Source organism: Olea europaea, chromosome 18 (assembly GCF_002742605.1).
Source record: "Olea europaea var. sylvestris chromosome 18, O_europaea_v1, whole genome shotgun sequence".
In the NCBI taxonomy this organism is placed as follows: domain Eukaryota; kingdom Viridiplantae; phylum Streptophyta; class Magnoliopsida; order Lamiales; family Oleaceae; genus Olea; species Olea europaea.
In genome coordinates this window covers 17,348,448-17,367,275 of record NC_036254.1, presented here as the reverse complement: position 1 = coordinate 17,367,275, position 18,828 = coordinate 17,348,448, and the positions used below count along the sequence as shown (strand labels likewise).

Sequence of the window (18,828 nt, the reverse complement as noted above, 5' to 3'; positions counted from 1 at the left end):
GCAATCCTACTGGAGTTACAATTCCAATCAAGGTGGTACTAGATGATAAATTGAATGAAAAATGAAATTAAATGATTTATTTAATTTCACTTATCATATAATGCTACATTAACATTTTTAACAAGGACGAAGAGATATAAGAATGTAATAAACAATTAACTCTATCCTAGCCATCTTTGAATTGGGCCATTGCAACCTCTAGATCTGGACGAGTAACTTCTTGTAGGCCCATCTATAAAGGATTGGGCTTGATGCCCATACATTTCGGACTCCAACTCAAATTGTTGACTCAGTTTGACTTCAGACGGTGCCCATGTTTTTGTAGATGGAAAAACATACAAATAATCGTGTGGATATCACAAACGTTTTTGTGGATACGTTGATACTGAAGACGGACAAATAATCGTGGTGGTTAGGACACGACACGCCCCGTTAGTAATCTCTCAACCAATCAGAACACTCCATTTTTCCCAAAAACTCATCTTTTCCAGTCCACGTGGCACCCCTCTCTCCACACCCTCTCACTCTCCTTCATTCGAATAAAAATGACAAAAGCCAACTCTTGAATTATTCTCCTCCACCACTCTCTTCCCCTTGCCCCAGGCCCCGTCTCTCGAATTGTACTATTCTTTCTTAATTCTAAGAAATCATCAATGAACATTTGGGTTCATTAAGATTAGAGAGTCCCAGTTTTTTATTTCAAGAAATGGCCACCTTTCCTGCTTCTTTTTCTACGCCGACATTGTATAAGCTAATTTTTCTATCTCCAAACAAACCAGCTACTAGAATTAAATGTTCATTATCTAAATCCAGTAATTTTGAGTCTAGAAACAGTATCAAGATTCTTAGAACTAGAATCAGAGCTGTTCAGAGAGAAGAAAGTGTTGTACTAGAAGAGGGAGACAACGAAATAATTACTAAATTAAATGGTAGTGTGAATGGGTCTGCTAATGGTAATTATGGTTACGGTAATGGTTCGATTGAGAAATCTACAAATGGAAGTCTGAAAATTGAGAGTCAGAATGGGAGTTTGGCGAAGTATGCGAATGGAAACGGCAATGGAAGTGTGGCTACTAGAATCAGAGCTGTTCAGAGAGAAGAAAGTGTTGTACTAGAAGAGGGAGACAACGAAATAATTACTAAATTAAATGGTAGTGTGAATGGGTCTGCTAATGGTAATTATGGTTACGGTAATGGTTCGATTGAGAAATCTACAAATGGAAGTCTGAAAATTGAGAGTCAGAATGGGAGTTTGGCGAAGTATGCGAATGGAAACGGCAATGGAAGTGTGGCTGTGAATACTGGAAAGGAGATGGTGGAAGTAGTAAAAGTGAAAGAGGGAATCAAGAAAAATAAGAGTGTGGAGGAGATTGGACAAGAGGACGCGTGGTTTAAGCAAATTGCGCAAGATCAAGTTGAGGTATGTGATTTACCTTTTGATTCGATTCTGTTCAGTTTGGTAGTAAATGAAAATTATCTAGTCCGTTATAGTATGAAAATTTTATACTTTTTTGGTTTAGATACTAAGTTGTAATGGAAAGTTCTTTGCAGTTAAGTTTTGCATTTTTATGTTTGAGTCTACATGTATAGTTACATGAATCTTGGAGTTGTATTTACTGATGTCAAAATCAGATTGTTATATCATTTTAATTTCTTAATCAAACCCTTTTGGGATAGAGAGCATGGAATGAGATCAATGGGTGTAGAGAGAGGGTGTGTGGTATATTCGATTATGTTTCTGTAAAAAGCAACAGTCTGGTCAATGAATGTGCTGCAGCTGAAACCAGTAAGAAAATGTTATGCTTACTATATCCAAGGGAGACTATTTGAAATCAATGTAGAGAATTATTAGTGGAACTGATGAGATGAATGGTTAATATACTTAAGCAAAAACTAATAACAAAATTATTTGATAGGTAATAGAGTTATGTATAGTATCAAGACGAAAATAAGCCATGTTTAGTGAGGTTCTTTAATACTCGTTTTGTCCTAAAACTCATCTTCCAACCACATATTCTCCAAATAAAATAATTTTGCACGTGGACCATAACTTTTTCCTACTTTATAGCCACAAATTCTCCAAAAAAATCATTTTTGACAAAATCTATTATCAAAAAGTCCACGTCAAACAGGCCCTAAATCAGATGTAAGATGCCCTAAATCAGATGTAAGATGCTTAAAGGAAAACGTTTACTTCTTTTTAATAATGTCTGTCATTCGCTGAATCTAAATGAGTTTGGTGTATGGATATATGATAGATCTTATTCTTTACCATTGATACTTTATCTTTAAGTACTTCATATCTTAAACAGCAGTATCATAATTTAGGAAGGACGGATTATATCATAGAAGCCGACCACGATATAGATGATTTTATTTCCTTACACATGAGAAGACAAAATGTCCTTTCTATGGATAAAATACAAGGCCTTATACTTCTACAAAAACAATCATTTCTTAAGAAACTTTAACATAAAGGACAAAATTGTAGTAAACTTTTAGGCGCTGTAATGTAATTTGAATTTTTCCGACTAAAGTGAGAAGTTTTTGCAACTTTGGTGACTGTTGGTGTGCTTAAACTCTCAGTAATTGTTAAAATTTTCGAGGGCCTGATCGATCTCTTATAAACTTTATTTGGTTTTATAGGTATCCGTTGCCCCTGGTGGTCGTTGGAGCAGATTCAAAACGTATTCTACAATTCAAAGGACACTGGAGATATGGGGATTTGTTCTTACCTTTCTATTCAGGGTTTGGTTAAACAATCAAAAATTCTCATACCGAGGTTAGCCACTTGCTTCAAACTGAAATTTTTTACACATCCTGGTATAACTGTTTTTCCTTTTGTCTTCACAATGACATGTCGTAGACATTTTCTGCATTCATAGGACAATAGTGAAGAAGCATCATTGGTGTGATTGTACGTTTTGATATTGCTAGTGAAATATTAATTTCCTCACAATAAATATTTCCCTCCTGTGGATGTCAGTTCTTAAGCACGTATTGCTACAATATCCATTGAATTACAGTGTTACCCAAAATTTTCCTGAATGAACTGAATTGATTGGGAACTTATATTGTCCATATGTGATTCAAATTTAGGTTTTCTTTTGTGTGCTTTTCTTTATTTAAACTTCGTTTTTGAAGATGTGACAGTTGGAACTTATATTGTCCATATGTGATTCGAATTTAGGTTTTCTTTTGTGTGCTTTTCTTTATTTAAACTTCGTTTTTGAAGATATGACAGTTGGGTACAGTTTCATAACCTTGAATTACCACTGCTCTACTTTTGGCAGCTGATTGTAATTTAATTTTTTATGTATTTGTGATGGTGATAATGTTTCTTGACTTGGTAAACATACATAAAGTTTAGATAGTGATGAAAATCTTATATGTGATGCCTCCAGCAAGTTCTTGTTTGAACCCATAATCTTAAGCCAACCTTTACTAGTAGAAATGAAGTTGATTATATTGTGCCAATTTGTGTTATGACTTTTTCAAATTTTTAATCTTTTTGTGGTTTATGCCAATAACTAACCTACCTTTGTCTATCATTTTGGTGATTAGCTCACAAGTGTCAAAGTTTCTTTGTTGCTTTTACTGCTTAATCTGATCCGTCGCTTTCTCTCTATGATTCTAAGTAACTTGGAGGAGTCATTTATGCAGGTGGGATGACAGAGGAAAAGAAGGTTCAGAAGCGGAAGGTCCTTGCCAAGTGGTTGAAGGAAAATATTTTGAGATTAGGCCCTACATTTATCAAAATTGGCCAGCAATTCTCCACAAGAGTTGATATTCTTGCTCAAGAATATGTTGATCAATTATCGGAGCTTCAGGTGAATATTATTATTTATTCTTTACATCATTTATATGCCATCCTTCTTTAATTTGGAATATTGCATGCTCATTCATAGTTTCACTAGCTTCTTTGTCTCAAGTCTAAGAGCACTTTGGCTGAGCCAGAAAGGTAACAAGACATCTATTTGTCGTCATCATCATCGTCTTTATTATCAACTCCACTTGCAATTGGGGGATGAACCTCATCCTTCCTATGCAAGAAACAAAATTTATTTACCAGATAATTTTGACCTCAAAAAGAACTAACTGCAGTTCCATTGCATGCAGGATCAAGTTCCTCCTTTTCCATCAGAAACTGCTCTGGCAATAGTTGAGGAAGAACTTGGAGCACCCTTAGATGATATATTTGAAAGATTTGACCGAGAGCCAATTGCTGCGGCAAGTCTCGGTTAGTTCATTCATTTATGCAGCATAAATAGATATTGTATTATTGACACTGGAAGATGTATTAAATTCTAATTGGTGTGTGTTCACTTTTTACCGTATAGGAAAGCAAACCTTTTTTTTTTTGGGTGTTTTAACTTTAATTACACGTGAAGATATGATCTATAAGAATACTAAAATCTTCTGCTACAGGTCAGGTCCACCGTGCAAAACTTAAGGGACAGGAAGTCGTCGTCAAAGTACAAAGGCCTGGTCTGAAGGATCTATTCGACATTGATCTTAAAAACCTAAGGGTTAGTGACTATTATTTTGAGGTTTTCTTACATTCTATTGGCATATGCTTATTGTGACATTCACTTTCCATAACATTGAGTTACCATACACAGCAAATCTAGAGGATCATTATGTCACTTTTCACTTTTGGATGTGCTGTATTCTATTGTTATTATTTGAAAGAAAACTCTCACCAATCTTCTGCTATTTTATTGTGAATGTGAACAGAAAAGTGGAAAACGGCAAGTAATCTTAAGTTTGCACAACATCTCCTACGTCAATTATACTTTCATTAGTTTTGTAAATATATTTTGCAGGTGTCTTTCACTTGTTATGAAATAGATAGGACACCTTGACACATTTCTATGTTTGATCCTTTGGTCTCTTCAGGTGATAGCTGAATATCTTCAGAAGGTTGATCCAAAATCAGATGGTGCAAAAAGAGATTGGGTCGCTATCTATGATGAGTGCGCAAGTGTTTTATACCAGGTAATAAGTTGGTATCAAATTAAGTTTGACGACAATTGTACTCTTTGCTGCTAATATTGTATGGTTGTTGTGAATCATAAATGTAGAAATTAAGTGGAAATTGCACTTTGAGTTGACAAAAATACTTGGATGTAGATAATAGATCAAACAAATGAATTCAGTTGTAATGGGTGCCTTGATTAGCCTTGGTGCTTGTTTGATAATGCTTTCAAGTGACTATAAGTAGTGGGTCTTACGAAATTTGTGAATGATAAATGGATAGTAAGTTGTGGATCCTTAGATATGTGTGAATAAAATGTATATCTGGCCGCCTAAATTAAAATTTAAGCAGTTCAATACCTACTCTTAATTGTTGTGGGGACAGATTTGCCTTAGTAACATTTGGTAATCGCGTTCTTGTTCTATTTCTTTCTATTCTAGAGGACTATTGTTGTAATAGGGGATTTAACAATTTTCAGGAGATTGATTACACAATGGAAGCTGCCAATGCAGAGAAATTTGCAGATAACTTCAAAGACATGGATTACGTTAAAGTCCCAACAATATATTGGGAATACACAACACCACAGGTTTAACTTTCAGAAATCATAAAAGTTTGAATGATGAATATTTTTTTCTGTGGTAATAATTTTTCGTTTGAGTAACCTTTTTCATGTTCTGTAGGTTCTGACAATGGAATATGTCCCGGGGATCAAAATAAACCGCATACAAGCTCTAGATCAGTTGGGTGTGGATCGCAAGAGGTATCAGCCACTATATATGAACCACATGAAGTGAATATTCTTACACTTCTGAGTTTGGAAGATAGAAATTACATTTCCAATTGCCTATATGATTCTCATTAGGTTGGGCCGGTATGCTGTTGAATCTTACCTGGAGCAGATTCTATCACATGGCTTTTTCCATGCTGATCCAGTAAGTCATCCTATTTTTTTTTTTTTCCCGGTGCTGAGTAGAGAAAACACCTTGCAGGTATAAGGTCAGCCCTGTGCTCCACCTTCCAGGAGCAATCTTTCATAAAGCCGACTCACTAACGAAATATTTGATCATTTATTGACATAGTACAAATCAAAGATGGCGTAAAATAGACTCCAAGTTTGCGTTGCTTATCTCACGCTTTGACAAAATCTCCCTCCAAATTCTTATTCAAAATCCTTTTTCGTGACGTCAATATTGGATGAACGCAATGATTGAACAGCAAACCCCGTTTGTTTCCTATTATTTGCTTATTAAAATGAAAAATATGACCGTTATCTATCACATCAAGCCATCATATTTGACTTTTTATCTTTCGTGGGATGTCCGTAACGACTATATTTTTCATTCTCATTTATACATTAATATGTACCAAACGTGACCTAAAATATGTGTTATTTTTACAATAAATGAATAATATTTCATTATGCAAAACAATATACACACACACATATATATGTTGAATTATTCCCTGACTTGTTGGGGCACATTCCGAGATTTACCTTCCTCACAAAGCTCTAGGTACGAGGCGGTGGAGGCCCTCAAAGTTAGGGTTCAACCTTTTTTTTATATATGCTGAAAATGCTAATAAATAAAGCGTTATTTGTTAAAAAATGCGTTGGCACCCAGTCACCAAGGATGGATAAAAGGATAACAATAGACTCGTTCATGGATTTGAACACCTCACAAAATGGCTGTAGTCAACCCTTTGGTTTTGGATTTTGTCTTTGGAAAAATTATAGCTATTAGTCCTTAGCCTTTAGTCTTATAGCAATTTGGTGTGAGTTAAGTTATAAAATTTCAATTTTCAACTTTCCAATTTTGTGGCTCCAGTAGTCCATATGGGTATAAAATGATGTATTAAATTCAAATTTTAACTAAACTACGGCTCTACAATCAATTTCACTCAAATAAGAAAAAAAAACGGAAAAAATAATACACATATAAAGACTCGTGTCTATGAACAAAAACTTGAAAGGCAAGCCGAAACCATGGGTAAGGGAGCTGAATGTATATAAAGGGAAACTATATTTATCTAGATTGTTAATGATCAATAAATCGTGATTGAAATTTGAACATCTTAAATGAACCATTACCCATTACTCATACATTTTAGAGTTCAATCAATTAATACCATCTAAAGAATTTTTAAACTACTGATATCGGTCTAGATGAATAATATTATTCTAAACAAAATCATGGGAAGAGGGACATGGTTCACTTGGGTTAGTTGTTGGGGGAGGGGGGGGGGGGGCGCTAAGATATTCAATATAGATGATCGTAGTTTTACTTTTTCCTCTAATAAATTCAAATACTAAAATTATGAGAGTTTTGCCTATTTTATCTTCGCAATACCTTACCTATGCTATTTTACAAGCCTTCTAAATGAAATTATCCAACGAGAGAGACTATAGAGGGACAAAACTAAAAATGTTAAGAATTAGTTCATCTTTTCTAAAGACTTGAGAGTCAAATTGGTATACTTACTAATAGTTGAAGATCCATGCTGCAAATATTTTTTGTCCGAAACAAAAGTAGTCGTTCTTCATCGTCGACCATTTACTTTTGTTAATCCATGGAATGCTTCCCCCATTTTGTTGGCTGTTTGTACAGCCCCTCATGTGAGGGGGCACCATGAATAAAAAATCCATGAGCCTCTCACAATGGACTGTACACAATCCAGCATGATGTACATGTAGCAGCATCTCTCCATTTTCTTTGCTAGTTTCAGTCCCCGTTTGACCCCCATTACCTAAAAATGAAAATGGGGGAAATAGTATTTTTTAAATAAATGAGTGGTTGAAAAAGAAGAAAAAGTTTTCGATTTACGTATAATATTATTTTATGAAAGATTGTATGATTGAAAATAGGAAAGAGAAAAATGAAATGTAATGAAATTAAATTTAATGGGGATCAAACATGGGCTCAGTCTCTATTTGGTTGTCAAATTTTTACACTTGCTAATAGTTGAAGATCCATGCTGCGAATATTCTTTTGTCTGACACAAAATTAGTTTGAGGTTCTTCATCTTCAGGACTTAACCGTTTACTTTCTTTGCCAGTTTCAGTCTGTCTCTTTGATTCATTTTTCATCCTCTCCTTTCCTTGCTTCGTTTTCTTTTATCGTTCAAATTTTGGTCTAAGTGGCAACAGGAGTGATGAGCCTTCATATTCTAGCTCAAATTTCACTATGAATGTTTGATTCAAAACCCTCAATTTTGTCGTGAAGATGCTGTTGTACAAGACGCGTGGAGATTTTGCACGCATCATATTCGACAAAGTTCCCTAACGTTTAATGGAATCAGCTCTTCCTCTTGTCACTCGACTTCGGAATGACACGGCTCATTCGATTGATTTTTCAGTTGAATTCGGCAATTGCCCGATCCCCAGCCTGAAGCCTGGCGGATGGTGGCTGGTTAATTTGTCCAAAGTTAGTTTTGGGTTAACGTGTAGAATATTTTATTATGTGAATGTGTGGTTGAAAATGAGTATGTAGAAAAAAAATTGAAAATAATGGTTGTCAAATAGGGACTTAATAGTTTCCAAGATTTGCTAGTCCTGAATTTAAACTGATCTTTATCACATCTTGTTTATAGGAGCAAGGTGATTTGAAGCTTCGTGTACGGGCTTTGGAGTCTGAGAGAGCTTTTCAACGTGTTGCAGCTGTTCAAAGTACAGTTGGAAGTGTAAGTTAGCTTCATATCAACTTAAAACTCACCCAACAAAGCCTTGTCCATACCTATCTGGCAATTAATATCTAGTTGGTTTTCTAGTTACTGGACTATTGCATACCAAGAGCTTGTATTCCTTATCTTCAAGTTCTATCCCTTCAATTCGACACAACTTCAGAGATAGAAAGATTTTATATTTGTCCTCTTTATTGATTATTCTTGAGAATTTTTATCTGAAACCTTCTCAAATTGACAAAAGGTTGTGGATGTTGAATTTCTTGGGCTCTTCTTGCAAGTCATTCTTCCATAATTCTGTTCATTTGCCAAACTACCTCATCTTTGTCTCTGTTCAAGTTCATCTGGAAATCTTATTTTCCTTACAGAATCAAGGTGTTTCTATGGCTGGTGGAGATTAGTATTTGTAATTTTTATGCTACAGGAGAATTTTTAGGATTTCTGTGTTGGAGGAAAATTATTGTCCAAATATAAAATTTCTATTATTTTTTACCGAGACATGATTCCCAGCTTAGTGACTTCACTTCTCCTGCTCCGTTATATACCAAATTTAACAGGCAGTTGCTGCTGGAAGCTTAATTAACCTTGCAACGATTTTATACCTCAATTCCATCCGGGTTAGTCTTCCATTTATTGCACATTTTGTCAATTCAGTTGTTCATTGTGGTCTATTTTTCATGGTTTGCTTAAATGGCTTGTTCCTGTTTGCAGACACCTGCAGTGATCGCATACACCTTCTGTGCGTTTTTTGGACTCCAAGTTTTGATTGGTATTTTCAAGGTTAAGAAATTAGATCAAAGAGAGAGACTAATCACCGGAACTGCTTAGGAATATGGTGAGTGTTTTTCTTTGGTTGCTACTGTGAACATTTTGATTTTTCAGAAAAGATTGCACACATATTCTGCTATGCTTCACTTCATGCTTGTATGACTTGCACTATAATTCTGGAACTGATTCAGAGTCGAAATGACTAATGGGAAGAAGCATTCATAAATGCAAGATATTCTCTTCAATAATCTTTAGAGGAAGCAAGATTTGAGGGCAGATAGTTGGATGTTTTTCTGAAACCTTTGTCCCTGGGGACTATACTTTCAGTATCGAGATCCTGTTGTGTGTCTGCTAACACAAGAAATCACAACTCAAAGTCGGGTCTTGTTTGGATAAGCTAAACCAGTTTGCTCAATATCCATGAAACTAACAAATATTTTCCGTGAAAGTACATGGAAGATTGAGTTTTTACTGCCGGGCTGATGCTTATCTTCCCGTAGCTGTATATGCAGAGGTATACTGTTGCAGTAGAAGTTATTGGAATTAATTTAAGAAGTTAAACATCATCTTAGATTGAGGAACCAAAATTCCATGTATAGTATATAGCATGCTAAAGTTTTCGCATTGGTGTAAAACTTAACTTTTTTTGTTGGAAATGAAATGAAATGAAATGTCAACTCAAATGTCCTGTTTTATTTGCTATGGAATCTCTCTCCCCTCATGTTGATCCTTACCAATTCAGTTTGTTCCAGTTTGTCATATTGGAATATGAATTGGAATCTGAGTACTGTCAGCCAAAAGATGTGTTGAATTGAAGTTCTCTCTTTTCCCCATTTTTATTTTTTCTCCGGCGACACTATGATGATGAAGCCATCATAGTGGAGTGAGTGTCACCTCTAGCAGTAACTACGCCCTCTGCGAGCGAATCTGAACAGCAATGAGTGTCGTCGCGCAATTGGCTTTGGGATATGGGATTGTCAAGAACGAAGGTGGATAGATCTGTGTAGGAGTGGTTGTTGGACGGTGGCTCTAGCGATAGGTGGTGTTTGACAGTGGACTGCGATCGTGGATCTGGTGGTGAGGTGCGTGGTTGATGGTGCTTGCGGTGTTTATTTATTTATTTATTATTATTATTTTTAATGGTTGTTGGACGGTGGCGGTACAGTGTTGGGTTGTGGTGATGATGGTGGATCTGTGGTGGGTTGCTGTTCAGTGGATTTGTGGTGGTGATTTTGGCGACGATGATTGCGGTGGTGCTGTTACAGGTTATACGGTAGTGGTAATGGGGCGGTATAGTGGCGGCGATGGTGGTTTTTTTTGGTTGTTGTAGTGGTGATCGTTTGTTGTTGGGGATTTGGGTGGTTTTGGTGTTGGTAAGGCTGGCGGTGGTGGTGGATTTGGCGAGGGGTGGTTGGCGATGTTGCGGTGGTGTGGAAAGAGTGTGTGTGACCAATTATGTTATGATTATTTTGTAATCGATAAATAATACGTGGCCAAATATGTGACCGTGACTAAATTTATAATATGTAACCTAAAATTTGCGACTATGACTTACAATTGATTAAGTTGTGACCAAAAAATTGATCGTGACCAATTAATCTAATAATTTGAAATGAATATATGAGTTGTGACCAATAAAAGTTGTGATTCTGTGACCAATGAATAATTTATGACCTATAAAAAAATTTATTTGTGACCAAAAAATAATATGTGACCTATAAAATTTTTGATTTGTGACGAAGAAATAAATTGTGACTAGAAATTAATTCATGACTAATTAATTTTTTGATTTGTGACCGATGAACAAACTATGACTTGCAAATTTTTTGAATTGTGAACATAAAATAATTTATAACATAAAATTTTTGATTTGTGACAAAAAAAAAGAATAAATTAGTAATTAAATTGTGAATTCGTGATCAAATTGTGTAGATTTGTGACCTAAATATATTAAATTAATAAAATAATTAAATCATAATTAAATTTAAATAAAAAATTAATTTTTGAATTTTGAAACTTATTTTCTTAATTTTGAAATATATCATACTTAATCTCTCACTTAACGAAATTTCTCTTAGTGGGAGTCATAATAATCTCATACTTTTGTTTCTTATTTTCTCTCTTTTCTATGTATTATTTGTTGTCTCATATTATAGACTGAATTTATTGATGATAAAATTTGAATTATTGACTGAATTTATTGATGATAAAATTTGAATTATTGACATAATTCATTGATCATGAAATTTGAACTAGATCGTCTATTATTTATATATTAGTATAATGTGTATAAAATCTTTCTATTTCGATGTCATCTAGATAGCAATCTATGAAATTTGATGTATAATAACCATTTCATGAGTGAAATGCAGGCTAACCAACTTAATAATAAAACTATTTTCTACAATTATCAATTTGTTGATATGTTTGGCATATAAATGTTGATTAATTGAGATGACATTGCAAAATGAGAAGATTGAATATTCAATAGCATCGGTTTGTATGACAATTAAATGACATTATCAATAGATTTTTTTAAATATAATGTCATATAATTACAAAAGAGCCTTGCGTGTTATGGCAAGAGCGCGACAAGACAATTCTTAAGGGCTATTTGAATGGTGAAGCTAAGGGTCATTTCAATCGAGTGTCCTGAATTCAATTGGTCAACTTATGTAACATCCTTCACATTGGCTTCACCCCACTAGCTGTGTTATAGTGCATGCTCGAACATTGTACTTCTAGCAAACAAAAAATTAGCAATAATTAGCCCCTATTTGATGCTTATTATTCGGAGGAAAATAAGTTTTGTAATAGTAAATTTTTAGAAAACGTCAGGGTAAAAAGTAGAAAAAAATTGAATTTACGTGTAAAATATTTTATTGTAAAAATGTATGATCGAAAATGAGTTTTAAAATAATGAAAATCAAACATGGGTTTAAAATAAAATAAAATTTCACTATGATTGAACTTACCCACTGTAAGTATATTTCTCCCATGTCACATTATAACTAAATGACACTTTGACAACAAGTGATGAATGGAATGTAAAAGACATTGCAAGATTGAACTCAACCCTGTTTGGTATAATTAAAAATGAGATTTTCCCAATCGAACCGGCAATAGCCTTTACACCTCATTTGCACTATGGAAAATCTTCCTGGGTTGGGTGGGTAGGGTCAGTTGATGAAGCTTTAGAAATTACTTTCACAAAGACATTATGGTGGCGGTGGTGCCTTTGCGTCGGAAGCGAAGGCGTCACAGGAAAGAGGAGGATCCTTAATTTATCCTAATTAATTCTCAATTCATGAAACCACTAGATTAAGAAACAAAAATAAATAAAATCATGGAAATAACACCATGGAGTATAAATACATTTATCATAGAAAAGGAAAATTATCTTGCTGCCTTAAAGAAAGCAGAAGTTGTCGAAAAAGTTATGCGCAATTAGATGTTGAAAAAAAGAAAGAAAAAATTAGATTTTTGTTTGTGGTGGAACAATAATTTATTTTAGGGTAATTATATATTATAACCCTGAATATGTAATTTTACTTACAACTATTTAAGTATATAAAAAAGAAAAAATTGTGACGCACTTAATAATTTCAGTGGTTACCTTATACTAATTTTTTTAGCTGCTGCTGCTTCTTCTTCTTCTTCTTTAATGGGTTTAACCGTTTAACTGATATCACTAGTTTGCTATTTATTAAAGGCATGTGCAATTGACGTGACTGGATTTATGCCTGAATTGTACAAAAATTGTATATACTGATTCTGCTATTATATTAGAGGTTTGGGATACTAATGCAATGAAAGATCTGTCTAAAAATAGATTGCAACTTTTGAGAAAGGTTGGGTAGAAATTTTTTTAGAATAGATTTTGAGAAAAAAAGTGATTTTTTGAGAACGTGATAAAAAAGTAACGAAAAGTAAAGAGAGGAAAAATAAGATCACACTAATTTGCAATCTTCGTGCAAATACAGTGCTAACTAGGATCAAATATATAAAGTTGGATGCAAAAACCATCACAGAGGTCTAAGAAGAAATTGAGGTCAAAGAAGAAGAAGATGATGACGAATTCGGAGAAAATAAAACTCCAATTCGGGAAGAAAATCATCCAAATGATCCTGGCTGAGCCTGAAGATCACTTGAGATCAGGTTTAAAGACTTTAGGAAAAAGTGTTGCAGATCCTGGGCAATACTGGCAATGCTCAAAATTTTTGAGTCAAGTGAAGACAGACCAAAGGCAGAGTCATGTGCAAATGGAAAAAGAACCCTGAAAGACTGATTAAAGGGTTCCTCTTTGTGACAGTCTGAGAATGAATGCTTTGAACATCAATGGATGATGCTTCTAGTGAGAAGTTTAATGAGGTTGATTATTTTGCAGCAGCAAACATAAAGCAAATGTCTCAGAGGTTGAATGTTTTCCGCACAAGGCAAAGAAATTTGTCGTCTAGCATTGAGTTGACAGGTGGGAATAAAAGGGAAAGGATTATATGTGAATTTCATGCCAAAAGAATGGTGCATCAAAGGGAATTTTTCTAGGTCCCTTCATATAAAGGAGGGAGCTCTATGGAAGCATCAAAGCAGAGATTATTTTCTAGTAGACAGTGTACACAACTGGACATATTACCAGGATGTCATCTGATGATTGAGAGCCTCCTGTTCCTTTTCGCCAATCACACTTCGTCGCTCAGAAACTACTGTCTCAAGCAAATTTGTATGTCCCCATTCACTATAACATCGAGCCAACAAAGGTTAGAGATGAAGTCTCCAAAGTTTCTTGTGGTGGCGATCTGCATTCGACAGGAGACAATGAGTCGAAGGCAATCATATCTTTGAATGATGTTTAACATCCTTTATAACTGTAAACCTGAAGCTACTCATTGTGCAACCTAATTAAGATTAAGGAACATGACAACAAGAGTATACAATATTTAATGACAGGCAGTAAATCAATTGTTTTTTAGAGGCTAGGCCAAGGGGAAAGAATGGGGTAAACTGTAAAGTACATAACATGTCTAAAAACGTGTATTTATTTTATTTTATTTTTTATTCTTTGACCTCTACCGGTTTATTAAAATGAAAAATGATGGTAATTCTCACATACAAACATAAAATAGAAGCACAAACCCTATAAATAGAAGATTTTGAAAGAAAACTAGCAAAAAGGAAGTTGTAAAAGAGAAGTAAAAGTAGAAGACTGAGCAGCATTGAGAGTGCAGAGAGAGAAGCATGTGCTTACATTGTGCTCATAGAGTTCTAACTTTGTGTAGGAAGAAAAATGTGTGCATTAATACAACTCAAGGGACGAAGGGTGCATGTTTTGTGCAAAATACGTGTGTATGTGTATAGACAGCCCAAATTAATAACAAATTACAAGTATGCATGGAAAAAAACACATAAATCATCCAGTGCCAAGTCAAACCCAGAAAATCTTGTTAACTGCAAAAATAAATTGTCACGAATAAAACAACAAACGATTAGAATCATAAATCATATTCATTAATATGAATCATAGAAGTATTATCTCTCTTAAGAAAATATGCTTCTACAATTATCTAAAAAATACTGAGATGGAATTTTCTGTGTGAATACTTTTACAAGAGACTGTTATGAGTAACTGATCTGAGTTTAACAAATCAAGCCAAAAGATAAAACCATTATCCACATGAATTAGGGTTTTCTTAAATAATTTCCAGGGATAAATGGATATTAGCCTGGTTACGAAAGGGAAGCAATTGCGTTATCCATTAATAATGTTGTCTCATGTTTCTAGAGTGGCATGGTATGTTCACTCTTGTAAGTATCTGTACTGAATACAAAATAATATATGGCAGCCACTGAAATTCAAAATGCGAGTGCTAATCTGGAAAAATATTAAAACCTACTACTTACCTTGTATAGTTCACAAGATAAGAAAATAAAAGTCTTTAAGCAGGGATGGAGCCTGGGAGACAAAACAAATTTTCTATACCAGTAGAATTTGTTCTTTTTTTATTTTTAAAAATTTTTTTACCTTAAAAAATTAGTTGGGCCTGGGGCAAGCTTTATATAGATATATCTCAAGACATATATGACCTTATTTGCATACTACATAAGACTAGGTATGAATTAATTTGTAATTTGACCTTATGTGTGTGTTTTGTGCAAAATGTGTGCATGTGTGTACAAGACAGCTAGGGAGATGAAGTCAGTGCATGTTCTGTGCAAAATGTGCGCATGGATGTACAAGACAGCTCGGCTCACAATGTGTGGAAGAAGAATTATTCCTTCACAAAATCTGAGGCTATTTTTTTACTTTAATTCTCTATTAATGCACCACTAACGAATTTGGTAATGGATATCAGCAACTTATTTTGTCACTGTTTTTTTTTTTTCAAATAGCATATGATTAATTATGTTTCTGCAAATTTTGCGAACAAGTACATTAATTATGTTTCTGCAAACAAATATATGATCAGGAGCATGTTTCCTCTTTATTTAAACACTTTCCGTCAGAGAAAGGACGGATGTAGAAAAGAAATTTTTGTCTGGAAAGTTAAGGTTTCCATTAATATGTATCTCTGTTATGTACAGCAGTCTTAATGGAATCTATTTACAGAAAGTGACTAATCTAAGTATCAGGTTTACAATTGCATGACTGCAGTCCTCAAGTCATGCTTGCACTAATTTACTTTCCATGATCACAACATAGGAATGAATTCAATACTGAGAGTGCCAGCTGACTTGCCATGATCACGGCACCAGCAATAAAGAATATGCTTGTACATTAGGCCCCTGCAAGATGGTACTCCCATTGGAGATAATAATCTTGGCCCATAATGTAGCAAATTGATGTCTTGATAGTGGTTTAGTAAGAGAATCTGCAAGCTGGTTCTTCATAGATATGTACTAGACATTGAAGATTCCATTTGTCACATGATCACTAACAAAGTGGTAACCAACAGCTATATGCTTTATCTTTGAGTGGAAATTGGGTTGACAGAAAGATACATAGCACTAATGTGTAAAGCACTTGGTGGTAAAGTCGTTGGATTCCTCGGCCAGGGTCTAGTGGGTATCTACTGACAACCGGTAGTGGTTTCTGGAGTTTTATGATGAGTAGTAATAAACTAGTCAATAGTAACAGTTGTTAAATCCCTTGGCACGAGTGGAGTAGGAACATACTGAGAATTGGTGGCTGTTTATGGAGTCTTGGAACATACTGAGAATTGGTAGCTGTTTCTGGAGTCTTCTGATGACTAGAAATGTGTTGGGCAGCAGTGGCAGTTGATTGATAACTTGGCCAAAGCAGAGAAGGATTGTAATGTGAACTGGTGGTGGTAGCCGAAATCATCGGGTGAATTGGTACATGTCGAGCTTGCTGGAAGTTGCCATATTCCTTGCAGACAGTGAACTGGAGCAACTGGTAAATTTCCAGAAACTAGATTATATTTATCGGCTAGAAATGGAGGATTTCCATCTGAAGCCTCTGCCTTAGAGCTCTGAAATTCAGCTTCAGATTACAAGAGTTTCTTGACCTTATCAACCAGCAAGCTCTGTGCTTGAGAAAGAATCAAATGCTCCTTGAGTCCCAACGGACTGATAAATTTTTTTTATCAATGGGTGAAGAGCCAGAGTCATTCCTTTGTTTATTTACACAAGGTGTCCTAATTGTTTCACCTGCTTCTCTACTTTCTAATACACTGACAAACTGACAAACTAATAGAGCTTATCCTCACTACTACCCTTTTTTTTTTTTTTTTTTAAAGTACAAATTATGATATTCAAATTTCTAACTTTAAAACAAGATATTTACAGATCAATTTTGAGGGATAGATGTGAAGTCACAATCTAACATATTTTCCTGCAGTATTAGCACTGTGATTATGAGGAAGAAATGAGCCAAACACCAATAAACAAAAGGAGAACTTTCCACCCCCCACCCCCCCCAATATATTTAACAATCTTCAAGCTCTCCATTCCCGAATCACAGTCAAACTGCAAACCAGCAAATATATTATTATCCATCCGTAAAAAATCGCACCAATCTTAAAAGCATCCATCACCTCTGCTCCAAAACCAGGATCCAATTCCTTATCTCCTTCACTTTCCTCATTTAATTCCTCTTCTTCAACATTTCCCATCATCAAAAGTGCCTCCTTAATGTCAACTTTTAAGCCTCTCCCCATGAACTTCTTCAACTCTTTGCCACAGATTTTCTCCTCGTGCTTTTCTCCTCCTTACTATTTTCCAATTTTTCATTGTGCTTTTCACCTTGAAATATCACCTTTCACCATTGGCATTTGCATTTCCACCTTTACTCCAATAGTACTATTTTCCCCTTGAATGTTCATCTTTTCCGGAAATTCAACTTTTTTATCATTTTTAAACCTTCACCACAAACTGTTTCATCGTCAGAAGACATATCTATATACCTCCATCTTCATTTTTTTTGGCATTACATTCCCACTTGGATATGCCCTCATCCCTCTCGTGAACCATGTTCGGGCCAAATGGAATCCACATCTTCTCTCTATTTATTCTGTCATCATAACTTCTATTCTTAGTACACCCCAAAGACAAAAATTAGGGCCGGACAAAACTCCCGAACCCAACGGTTCTTTTTAAATTAAATACCCGAATGCGTATCCGAATCGAAAATCGACGGGTACGATTCGGTTCTTTGTTCTAGACCAAGAACCGAATAAGAACCGAATTTTTCTTATTTTTTTATATTGAATAAATCAGATTATTTTAAACTTTTCTAAATCTAATTTTTTGGCCCAATTATTTGTTTCATTTAAATTTTTTTTTTTTGGCTCAACATCAAGCATTCAAGCCCATTTTATTCTTCCATTTTTAGCCCAAATCTAAATCTCTAATGCCTAACCCACTAAATCCAAGTATCCATTATCCAGCCCTAAATAAACTACATAGTACACTAAAAACACCAACCCTATTAACATTAACCCCAACGCTCCGTTCGGCCGTCCAAACTCCAAAGACCAACTTTCCGTTCAGCCCCCAGTGTCGCCATCGAAGCGGTGAACTCCGAAAGGCGAAAGCCCATCAAAGTCGAGACCTCCAACCATAGACCTTTCGATAGTAAGCCCTCAATTTTTTCCCGATGTCAATTCTCTTCTTAGTATCATTTGTCGGCGCCGATAAGTGTACATCTACCTGATAAATGTTATGCAGTGGGGTTAGTAGATTCCTGTTAAATACCAAAGTAATACTTTGATACCTTAGAGAGAGTTGATTACTTGCTTTGCTATCAAATATCAAATTTGCAATAGATTTTAATGATGTTGACTGGGAAGCAACCTCAAATTGACACCCAATTATGCTTTCTTCCACACTGATATGCTATACTCATTGCTTGATTTGTCACAATCGAAAATTTTATTTGGTTGAAA

General features: G+C 34.9%; 1 protein-coding gene across 1 annotated transcript; it reads left to right on the top strand.

Annotated features, from left to right (window-relative positions):
- The first annotated feature begins 556 nt into the window (after positions 1–556).
- On the top strand, positions 557–10,122 carry LOC111366812 (protein ACTIVITY OF BC1 COMPLEX KINASE 8, chloroplastic-like). Its single transcript, XM_022987508.1, has 13 exons — positions 557–1,420; positions 2,647–2,782; positions 3,664–3,830; positions 4,120–4,240; positions 4,429–4,529; positions 4,900–4,998; positions 5,457–5,567; positions 5,662–5,741; positions 5,844–5,970; positions 8,570–8,659; positions 9,217–9,276; positions 9,371–9,494; positions 9,619–10,122. The coding sequence occupies exons 1-12, from the start codon at positions 707–709 to the stop codon at positions 9,485–9,487; spliced, it is 1,923 nt and encodes a 640-aa protein (XP_022843276.1). The 5' UTR covers positions 557–706; the 3' UTR covers positions 9,488–9,494; positions 9,619–10,122.
- Positions 10,123–18,828: the final 8,706 nt, after the last annotated feature.